The sequence below is a fragment of the Dermacentor silvarum genome, chromosome 8 (genome assembly GCF_013339745.2).
Source record: "Dermacentor silvarum isolate Dsil-2018 chromosome 8, BIME_Dsil_1.4, whole genome shotgun sequence".
Classification (NCBI taxonomy): Eukaryota; Metazoa; Arthropoda; class Arachnida; order Ixodida; family Ixodidae; genus Dermacentor; species Dermacentor silvarum.
The window spans coordinates 63,937,986-63,949,655 of NC_051161.1; the positions used below are offsets into that span (position 1 = coordinate 63,937,986).

The 11,670-nt window shown below is 46.6% G+C and overlaps 1 protein-coding gene across 2 annotated transcripts in view; it reads left to right on the forward strand.

Annotated features, from left to right (window-relative positions):
- Positions 1-7,647, forward strand: part of LOC119461347 (protein SSUH2 homolog) — a 62,876-nt gene extending 55,229 nt beyond the window's left edge. For both annotated transcript variants that reach the window (XM_037722625.2, XM_037722626.2), the window contains one exon: positions 327-7,647. In XM_037722625.2, the coding sequence (XP_037578553.1) occupies positions 327-473 (147 nt within the window). In that variant the 3' untranslated portion in view covers positions 474-7,647. The remainder of the gene's footprint in view (positions 1-326) is intronic.
- Positions 7,648-11,670: the final 4,023 nt, after the last annotated feature.

The following is an 11,670-nucleotide window of genomic DNA, read 5'->3' on the forward strand; positions in this document are numbered from 1 at the left end:
TTTTCGTTATTTCGGGCTTGTTTTTATTGCCCTGAACCAACGATACAAGATTGTACTGTTGCGCCCTCAAGCTGCCCCACTGGCTGAGTTTATGGCAGAGTGCTATATATATGACGCTGGGGTGACGTTTCCTTCACCTCATAAGATCTGGTCGATGCCGCATCGCATAGGCCTCGGCATACTACCGCCGAAACCGGCGCAGTGTCTTTCTAGAGCACTAATTTGGAACAGTTCAACAGCGTTGTATCTATCCGCACACTGATCGCAAAGCCGCGCGGTTGGTGACTCGACTGACTCTCTATACAAGCTCGTGGCCTTTCTTGCAGAGACAGCGGGTGCGCGTGATCCCGGTATCGACGGTGTACTACGAGTGGCGCTCGCACGTGGGCACCTTCAGCGTGTTCGGCCACGAGAAGAAAGCGTATGCGCCGGACTACCCGCAAACCTGCTGCTGCGGGTGCACCATCCTCTGAACGGCGCCCAGCGGACGACCGCGTCACCTGTGAACAGCTGATAGCGTGTTATAGCGTGAGCACGACCACGCAATTCCTGCTGCGGTAGGCGCAGCAGTGTTGCGCGTCTGCGCGGCAGATTGGGGGGGAAAAAAAACAGAAGGGAGTCACGTGAACGTGGGCTTTCTGTTCATGGAAGCGGCTCCGGTGCTTTGTTCTCAGGGGTTGCCCTGCTGGCCGTCGCCAGAAAGAGTTGATACGAGAATGCCACGTTGGCGATGACGAATGCGTCTGTGCGTAATGCTTATATTTATGACCTGTACAGAAAAGAAAGATCCATGTTGCCGCCGCCATTGCCCAAAGACCGAAGCCGGAGCACGCCGTGATTGAACGGAAAGGCTAGGTCACGTGATGACTGCGGCCAGCGGTAAGGTCTGGCCAAAGGAAATGCAATGCCCGTATTAATTTAGACAGCCGCTGTTAACAGTGGTGGATTGTATCTGACTGTTAAACTTGGCTAGCGGTTCACAGATCGCAGTGTATATATACCGTTATTAGTTGGCTTTGCATTACGCGGTACCGTGCTACAGCCCATAGTCATCACGGTGCCGTACAATTATTATTTTTTTTTTCGTTAAAGAGCAACTGCGTGATCAATTGACAGCCCAACGACGTTGTCAGGTATGCTCGATTAATCGCGCTTTAAACAGCCCACCAAACATCTCTGAATATTTTGTATGTGGACCAGCCACGTCAACGAGTGCACACTATGTGATATGGTTTCGACTTAACACCCCGAGAAGCAGTGCGCTTCTTTGAGTTAGTTTTATTTTTATCTACATGTAATGCTATTTTTTTTTTGTTTCTTTCTGTATTCACCTACAACAGTAAATACATTTATCGAAGTGCGGTCAGCCGCGCTTGAGGACATTTTCCAGGCATCCGACTTAACGCTATGGCTTTTTATATCAGTGTGTTCTTGCCCTGAGCCGTCGGACGTCTATTTTTTTTTCTTCGTTATTTTCTTTTTCGTGTATATAGTAGCGAATACGTGCTGTGCGACTATATAGTAACAAAAGGTTGTGGACGATCGGTAAAAGAAGGCGAAGACACATGCGCGCCTCTTTCGCAGCTTCAGCATGCCGTTCATATAGCGGCCAATTCACTCCGCAGGTCGCAAATACTCAGCGCTTCATCATCATTCCTGCCCGGAGACATTCTCTATAGTACCGCGTCGTCGTCGGAGGTCATAAACCCGCCGAACGTTTCCGTTCGCCTCTATAGATACGCGTACTCGATGGGGAAGGGTAACGAGCGAACATGGCGGCGTCGCCCAAGCGTGCCGCATCGCGGCCGCCGCCGAGCTTCTTGACCGCGTCGTGTCCTCCCGCGTCTCCTCGCGCGAGTGCCCCGAGAAATCGCAGCAGGGCGTCCTCGGGCGTCTTCCTCCTCCAGTGCCGAGCGAGCCCGATGGAGCGCGAAATATTTCTCCCGCGAAACGTTCTAACGCGAACGCGCGCGTGATGGCAATCGTTTTCCGTCGAACCCGCCGGCCGCGCGCCATCTTCGGTCGAAAGCGAGGCCTTGGCGTCCTCCGAGAAGCCAGAAGGTCCTTGCTAGGCCGCCCTGCTCTTCTCAAACCGTTCCCTCGGTGCTGCGAGACTCTTCTCACCACCGCCTCCACGGAGAAAAAAATAAATATATTTTCGAATCGCCGCCGAGGCAGCGCACGCCATCGGGGAGTTCGCGCGTGTAAACGAGCTGCTTCGTCCTCGTCTTTTTTTTTTTTTTTTTTTCGACGTTCTCGTGATGCTCGCGTGCCGCGGACTACGTTTTAGTCTGTTTCTGCTTCGAGTGCTCCCCCAGCGCTCTGCTTGTAACTCCCTGTTCTTGTTTTGTGGACGTTTTGCGCGCTTCGAGGCTCGCGTCGACCGATCTTTAGGCGCGGGGATGGATGGATGTCCGACACGTGCCAAGAACGCTTGCACGCGAAGATGGCACGCCAGCGAACGGCGTTGGGAGGGTGGGACCGATGTCGCACGGCGTCTATTTTTCGGTACGCCGCGGCACTGCAAGTCGCGTGCAGCGGGACGCCGCGTGTCCCCACGTAGTACGCGGTGTGTATCGCTATTCAACGCGTAGTTCGTTGCCAGACTTGGAGCACATCGGTGGTGTTCGCGATAGATTTCTTGACGCCGCTATAGTCGCCCCTCGCACTGCGGTGTTGGTAGAGCGCTTAAACGTATCATGCAGTCGATCTGCGACTGCGCAAGAAGCGCGTGATTTTGGAAAAGGCTTAACATCTCACATCTGCCTGTAGACGCGCTTGCGTGGTTGTGGAGGTGGTAGACGAGAAGTCAGAAGACACGGCTTCGCGGATGTGAGCATGCATACCTCTGTCGAAGCCTCAGTATCGACACGTTGGTCATGTATTCTAGACCCATATACTCCATCTCAGTAGTTTCCTTTAGCGCTGCGAGAGCTACAAGTATAGACCCAGCCAATGAGATACACGGACGCTTGCTGGAAGTGTATTCGTGCGCGTGTTACCTGCTTGTCGCCTGCACGGTGCTTTCTCGTGGCACCCGCAAGCGCGTCCGTACAAAAGTGATCTGATTTCGATGTTGCAGTTAGGAGCCAAGAACTACACGTGTATTTGAATGCCCCGCTTCTGCGGACGTCGAGTTTCCATGGCGACGCGCCCCAAGGCTCAGGCAGGCACGAAGGCGGGCCGCGAAAGTACGGCGCCGTCTGTCAGTGCCGGCTGCACCCAGTTCTTTAAATAGTAAGGTGGGTTAAAGATCGGGTTTGAAATAGGCAGGTATTAAAAAAAAAAAAAAAAAAGCTAACAGGTATACTTTAAGTTGTGTCTCTCCTCTGCGAAGAATTATGCCACTTTAAGAAATGAAACAAGGAACTTTTCTTTTTTTGTTACTCCACTTGAGACTTGACGCAGCAATAGGCTTTATTGGTTAAAATGCTGTTTTTGCCGAGCGGAATGACGTGCAGCTGCCCTCTTCATGTCCTATTAAGGCACCATATATACAGATAAAATGCTTTGGTGATAGTGATTATGGCATGGCTGAATGCAGCCATCAGCTTTAGTATACCTTGTAGGTATCTATGACAGCGCTGAAGGGAGGTACTGGGATAGAGTACAGGCAAGTAGAGAAGGAAAGAGTTCAAAGGCCACAGGGCTACCATATAACGAGTCTGTGCTTTTCTCATCAAGACACCTAGCAGCCCTCACTGGTCAAACATAATACAAGGTTGGACTGTTGTACATCTTGGTTGATGTTTTCTGAACAGGTGCCGCCCAGAGTACGCCTAATTGGCCATGCTGGATGGTACACAATCTTCATAACAGACAAAGGAAGAAAAGAAAAAAACGGTGTAAAACAACACAGTAAAATGGTGCAGTTCTCAATGATAGACCTTACTTGCTACCCCGTGTACAAAAACCATGCTAAACTCTGTCGCTGTGCGGCATCGTTGGCTCACAGAGCAGCATTGCAGCTCTGATAGCTGCAGGCAGAAATCATTGGCAAAACAGTATGTTGTATTGATTTCTACATTGATTGCACCTTGGATAGATAAAAAGATGGCCTATGGGTCACTGTGCAGCAGGATATACACGTTCCTCATCAAGCAAAATAATCTGTTAACATATTGGCCTGCTGTAAATCTTGGAAGTATTTACAGCTTTCTTTATACATGCGGGTAATTGTATAGTTGTTTGTGAACTTTGTGCATTGAAATTCCAATGTGTTTGTGTCTTGCAAGCAAGCTGAGTTTCTGCGAGCCTGGTTGCTCAGTAGTTGCTTGGTTATGGAAACACACTCAATATTTTGTTGCTGGGGCTTGCCTCCAAAAATGAGCTTGTACAATAGAGTTGTAGATTGTTCTAAAGGTGTTGTAATACGTGCTGTGCGCCAAGCTCTCATATAAGATGCTTGTCGTCTGGCAATGTCTATGATGTGACAACGTGTCATTGCTGTACACTGTCTGCAGCGTGTTGCACGCTGATTAAGTGTTGTGCTTGAGACTATACATGTCTTGTTTGTGATGCCAGAGTGGATTCAGTGTATGAGAAAAGAATGCAGGACAAAAAAGCCTGCAAGTCAGAATTGTTAGAAGGAACTACACAGTGTACGCTGCTCTAGACAGCACATCTCAGATACTCTCACCATGAATGTGTTTCAAACATTGTAAGCATGTCACCGGTGTATGTGTGTGTGTGTGTGTGTGTACGTGGAAAATCATGTGTAAAGACAGTTGTAGGCGTACTGCTGAGGGACTGTGTTCAGCGTTGGTGGGGAATGATTAAAATGATAGGAACAATGTTAGAGCGATGCAATCACCAACTGAATGTGTGGGGTTTCTTCCAGCTTTGGGGCTGTTCACTCTCATTTGCAGCTGCTGATAACTCATGCAGGTCTATTCTTCGCAGAGAATTTGACCTATGCGTGCGTGCATTTTTCATAACTGAAGGTGTGCACTTGAAGCTAGATACAAATTTGAAGCAAAAAGACATACTATACGCACCATGCCTCACCACCATGTCCCTCATTCGTACTGTTTCTGTGAAGTGATGTGACACAAAGTGCAGAACAAAAAAGCAGCTTGTTTCAGCGCGTGCACCTTGTGGGAATCGAGGCTTGCACTGTGCAAACAACGGCCCAACGGGACCAAATACTTGTGCTGTCCTAAATTTGATGTGTGTCCTTGCGACACAAATGTAACTAAACGAGTTTTCTCGAGTTTCCTCCCCAAAAGTGCACGTCTCAGTGCAATATGCTGGAGCGAGGTCCAATCAGTTGACGAATACTCAGATGTATTAGTCCCATATACAAGTTGTCTGCGGTTGCAACCAACTCCCAAGAGTCGTTATTAACATAATCAAAGCACCGTATTTGCATGAATATAGTACGTTTTTCTCTTGTGTTCTTTTTGCCTAAAACTATTACTCACGCTAGGAAACTGCGTTATGAGTATAAAGTGATGACAATTTTAAAAGAATTGGTCTTGACCTCAATCACTTGGGCTATTGAAGAAAGCCAAGTTCAAACCATTTGTGTTCTGCAAAATGATTGCCTTGTCCACATAGCATGCAACAGCAGCAACAAGCAATATTGGCAAGTTCCCGACTTTTCATAGTTAGGCTACACTGCCAACAGGCTGTAAAAGACCCTTGGTGGGGACAGTGAATAAAAGCAAGTTGTAGTCACTTAATTTTTAAGCTGCCTGTATTAATGTAGTTTCTGTTCTAAGCTGTTGGCTGTGGTTGCTTAATGCAGTGTTGACTTTTGTCATGAACGCAGTAATGCATTTTTATTTCTGAGGCATCAAAATGTCATAACTCCTACTATATTCATGCAAATACAATAGCACAAGTGGCTCACTCGCTTCGTAAAGCGTTGAAGAAATTTGCAACTCCCTCTTGTGAACTCTCTTTAAAAATCAGCTGCTGAAACTGCCCTCATAACTGTTTGACAAGACGGCAGAGAGTATACAAATATATACACTTATCCATTAAAAAAAATAATGTCAAAGAATACTCGTACAGCATATGAATTGCTGCAGTTATTCTGGTTCATGAAGGCATTCATGCTATTAGCCGCCTCTACGCTAGTGATATCGACTGCCAACTGTATGTCAGTGCATTGAGGAGTGTAGTCAAAGTATTGTTATCAGACGCAAATGTATAGACTTGGTCATCAGCCAGGCAAAAATTTTATTGAGAAATACAACGGGAAACAGACCAGCTTGTACCTGCACACTATACTCAAAGGATGTGTGTGACAAAAGCTTTTGTGGCATTGTTGCGAACTTGGAATTTGTGAATGGTGTGCACTACAACTATACATGTGATTGCTGTGTGGTTGTAGTGACAAAGTTATTGAGAATAGTTCTCAGTAATTATTTAAAAAAAATAATTTTGGCATACTTTGCTGTGGCTTCTGTGCAGTTAAACTATGACTTCAACTACGAGTGACAGTAAAGGTGAGCCATACAGCATAAATGAAACATGTCATGGCAGCCTTCACACACACACTGTACCTCTGGCCAGCATCACTAACTTATACAGACAGAACTGTGTGCACAATGCTTTCTTTGGCCAACAGCCAACCCTTTTACACTACTCAAATCACTTGCCGCTGGAATCCTTACCACATTAGAGGCAAGTGTGGAGCTTGAAATCAAAGCTACTGACACAAAACTTTTCACGTCAACGTCTACAACAGAGCCCCAGGGCTCTCCGCGCTGTTGTGGTAGCAACCACAGATTTTCTTTATAACTTAATACTGAAACTTCCAAGAATGGCAAAGGCCTCTGAAAAGATATGTGCAATTGATTGCTGCAACGTGATGCAACTGCTGAATCTGCACAGGGGTGTAAAACCTGAATTGCAGACAGGCTGAGCCGAAAAATCTTTGATGAATTTTCGGGTCTTACGACCTTCATGTGTGAACAAACATTGTCACTGATATAAGGTAGGCAATACAAAATATGCTTGATGATGTATGTGTGTTTGTCTTGCCACTGAACCTGACCACTGCCAAATGAGACAGTGTGAGTTAGTCTAAAGGGTTAGTTAAAATTAAGTACAGGCATAAGGTGAAAGAACCGAATAAATTATTTTGGACAGACTGTCACAAGTCATTAAATATCAGGCCTTGTCTTGCAAGAGGCATTGTAGTCTTTTTGCAAATAACCAGAAGGAAAGACCACCAGATGTGTGTAGAATCGTTCAATGCTAAGGAGAACACCTCACTCGTGTTCAAGCACTGATAGAAGCTTAAATTTGACATGAAGGTCTTGAGACAAATTCTCACTTGATTGATTGATTTCGGTCCCTTATCTATTTTTCTGCAAACTTGAACAGTTGGGATGTCTTGAATACTAGTGAAGCGTCTCTCATGAGAGTGGACGACTCTGTACACCACTGCTGCTTACAAAAAGCTGCACTTCAGTTTTGTGCTTGCAGTGCTAGCATACTGCACACTCGCCTCTCAGTCCTCTCAGCTGTACCAATCATTTAGCAATATACATGCACTCCACACCCCTGTGTTTTCTTTAACTTTGCTTTGTTCCAGATTCAATGAAAGTTCTCTGTTTTCACTCGGTGCATGTGCATTTTATGTGTCGTTTCAAAAGCTGTTGCAAATGTCAGTAAATTTTATTTAAATCTTACCGCATTGTCTCTGTTTTTGTCTTTAGCATGTAAGAAATCCACAGTACCATAACACCAGTTCTTGCAAAATGCATTAATAGTTAAAATGGCTTAACTTTCAGCTGACTGCATTTCAAGATGATGGCATGTCAGAAGTTGTTACTTCTTAATTGTTCTGCTCAATATGCTAACAACATGCTATAGCACTACTGTCATAACCTGGGGCATGCATACTGATGAGAAACAAGCCGCACACCCAATTGAACTGCTGATTTCTATGTTTTCTTTGATCATTGCTCCACAGTCTGTTATAATAGTAACATCACAAGCTTCACGATTTCTCTTTAGTTTCACTGTCATAAATTATCAAGGAAACAATGAAATTGGGATAAGGCTTAATGACTGACTTGTTGCTACTGAAACATGGAAAACACACAGTGCATAAGATGAGAACGAGTGTGGAGACAAAAGGCTTTCAGTGGTGTTTCTTTTTTCTCTCTCTTTGTATGCTCATTATATTCAGTGCAATGGTTTTCATGAAATGAAAACAGGATCAAGATGTGCTAAAGTTAGCCATCTGGAAGTGAGCTTTTGAGAATATCGTGTTTATGCGCTCGACACCTTGCTCACATCAGTTAAGTGAGCATTAAAAAACCCACTCAGCTGAGACTAACATCTCGGACTTTTGATTCACAGACCACTGATCCGCGGGTACAACTAAACAGCATGTATGCGAGCATCGGAAGAAACTCTTTTATTGGGTGGACAGCACTGCACATGGTGGACATTGGCCCCAGTGTCTTATTCATAGCCAAAAAATGCTAAAAGCGTAGAAGTGGGGGGTGTTAGCCCTTAACCCCCAATCCCATGCTGTACTCATCAAGGGAGTTGTGCAAATATCGGCAATGACGAGCTACACTCGTTCAGCTCCCACTGCCAAAGGTGAATTACGGTCGGCATTGAAGGAAAGCTGCCCTCAAGAACAGCTTTTCTTTTTAGAGCGCAGCTCTTAGGCGCCCGTTCTGCGGCGAGCGTCGGCGGCGTAACCGAGCGAACGAATGCAGCGAAAGATGAAAGCGAACGCGGAGCGGTGGATGAAAGATGCGTGGAGGAAAGCGGAGAGGAGGGTACAGCGGAATCATGAGGTGGAAAGCGGAGGAGGGTACGGCAAAAGCGTGAAAAGCGTAGTACGGCGACGATGGTGCAAGAGTTAGCATGCATCGTCAGTTACTTGTGCATGAGGAATGTTGATGCAAAATGAAGGAAGCGAACCAGAAAATTGTCAAGCAAATATTTGAACAGTGCCTGGGAGGGAGCAAACCAAGAATCATCGGTTAAAGAAACATATAGAACCGTCTGTGGAAAATAGGGATACAGACGAAACCAACACTGGGAACACACAGAACTTGCAAGCAGAAAATTGTGAAAGAAAATTTCTACGATAATTCTAGGGCAAGCACTTTGTCGTTTGAAGCCAGAACGGGAGTATTACCGACTAAGACGTACTGAGGCAAATACCAAGGGATAGACAGATAGACACGTTATGCGGTGTGTGGAGAGGAGGAAACGGCTGAACACTTGATACTTTTCTGTAAAGGGCTTCGCCCTGCAATTCAAAGCAACGGGGCTGATTTTCTCGAAGCATTGGGGTTTACGGACAGTGGAGGCAAAATAGACTTTAAGCGGGTAGAAATAACCAAACGTAGGTTATCTCATTGGTGGCTAAAATCAAGGCAACAGTGAAATTTCAGCCTCCACTAAATACAAAATATATAACTAGTGGCTAGGTGGCGTGAGCCGCCGCCCGATTTAAAGGGTTCAGCCTTATCCATCCATTCATCGATCCATCGTCTGGGAGGTCTGTCAGCGTCGGCTGCTGTAAATCGCGCCCACGCGTCACCCACGCGCTGGCTATCGCGATCTCCAGATTAGCGAGGCAGTCGTGCCTCACTTCGCTCCGTTTGGAATGTGCCGCACAAGCCAGATTGTCCATGCCAGCCAATATATCGCGAAGTGAAAACATGTATAGTGCTGCGCTCAAATTTCGCCTTAGGGAGCATAGTTTTTTTGTGTTAATTTTAGCTAGAAACCAATCAAGTAATATATTTTCAGAATGACACAGAAAAACAAGATGACCACATAAAAAAATTTGGGACATTTGGTACGTTTCTTCAGAATTAATTTAATGTTTAAAGGGCTGCCGTGTGACGTTGCCAGAGTGCGTTCAATTCCGAGACAAAAGGTTTCTTGTCAAGAGAGAAGTACCGCAGCTCAGCAGAGATGATGAGCACGACCATAGGAAGTATCGTATTTTCGCGCTTATAGCTTGCAGAAAAACTTCAAAATGTTTAGCAGTAAAGCCGGGGTGCGGGCTTCATGCAAATTTCGCCTTGATGCTTCACGGCAGCGCAGTGCGCGCTGCCGTGAAGCCACATTTCAAGGCAAGGTTTTCTGCCATTCAGTTTCGTTATCTCCTAGGGAACCCCGCCGTTTCCCCACCTCTGCGTGTTGAAGCTCCCGTCTCCCTTCCTTCATGGTCGTCCATGCACCTCTTTACGGGTCGCCAATTTGCGAATAGTGCACGTGGAGCCGGTAAACCACGTTCCCGCGGTGCTTCCTCAGTCCGCGTGATACAACGGGGAGCTAAATCACCGTTGGGATTTTCGGCTCAGTTGCATTTGCGCCATCGCCGTTGCCCGTGCAAGGGAGGCTCCGACAGCGCCGTCATCCTCTGTCGTGTGAATGCTAGCTGCGAAGTGATGCGATTCACGTCACATGTCACGCGACTGATTCGTCTGCAATCACGCCCGTCGCGTCAATCCAGATTTACTAGCATTGAAGAAGAGAGGGCACAGAGCTGCTGGTAGAAGATACGAGGTGGACGAGTCATGCATCCGCGAATGGAAACTGTTCTTGTAAAGATTTGAGCGTTGTGGTATGCAGAGATTTTCGCGGTTTGTATGCTCGGATCTTAGTTTTTCTCTAGGGCTATTGTAAACGGGGGTGCAGATTACGCACGGTGGCAGGCTATACGCAGAAAAAAAAACGGTACTAGCAGGTCCCTTTGATTGGTGTACCTTCCACCATGCGAAGTATTGCCATTACATGAACTGTTGCGAGAGTGCTGCTGTCTTCTGTAGTTTTTTTTTCTTTGCTTGAGGATGGTTTCTGTTCCACATTAGATCTCCAATGCTGTTCATAATTCAAGAAGGTTCAGCAGGAAGAATGTAGTGGCGCTTTCATCCTACACCAGCATCAGTAGCGATGAATATATATAGCGACACAACGTACTATTGCCAACATCACAATGAGTTATGTATGAAGCGTCTACTGCAGCGACACACCTCTTTTGCACTTCCCAAGAACAGCTAGCGCTGCCGCAATGCTTGCACGTGGCGTCCGAAATTCATGGCACTCCAGCACGTGCGAATGCCGAGAAACGCATCACATGGAAACCGGACTCTCGCTCTTCTTTCTGGATGCGCTACGCCATTTAATGGCACTGCCGAGAAGTCCGCGCGTGGCCTCCGAGATGAGAAGCATGGCACACCGATGCCGCAACACTCGCTTGCCGCACAGTCAGTGACCAAAGTTGGCGAGAGTTGGCGTTCATGGCGCAGCTTGCTAAATATTGACGTGAAAGGCATTCAAGGAAAAGCTGCACATACCCAGTGTATTTGTGGTGCAGACAGCAAATGTGTCGGCCTGCTGTCCTTGAACAACCTGTGCGACGTAAGTTTGAGCAGAATTTAAGGGGTATTTTTTGTCATTGTAAAGTGGTCCATACGTAGTTCAACAAGTTGGCTTCAAAGAGGTTCATTGAAGACCGGCACAGACCGAGTGGCACATATCCAGTGCTCCAAGTTGGCGTCGGAGCTCCTTCAAACAGCAGTGCCAACCAGACCTGCATCTACAGTGACCCATGTCGGCGTGAAAGATGTTCGTTGAAGAGCGGCACGTATCTACACATCGCCACATACTCAGTGACCAAGTTGGCCCAATGGTTGGTTTTTGATCATGTTCCCTCAGCACTACCCATTTGAC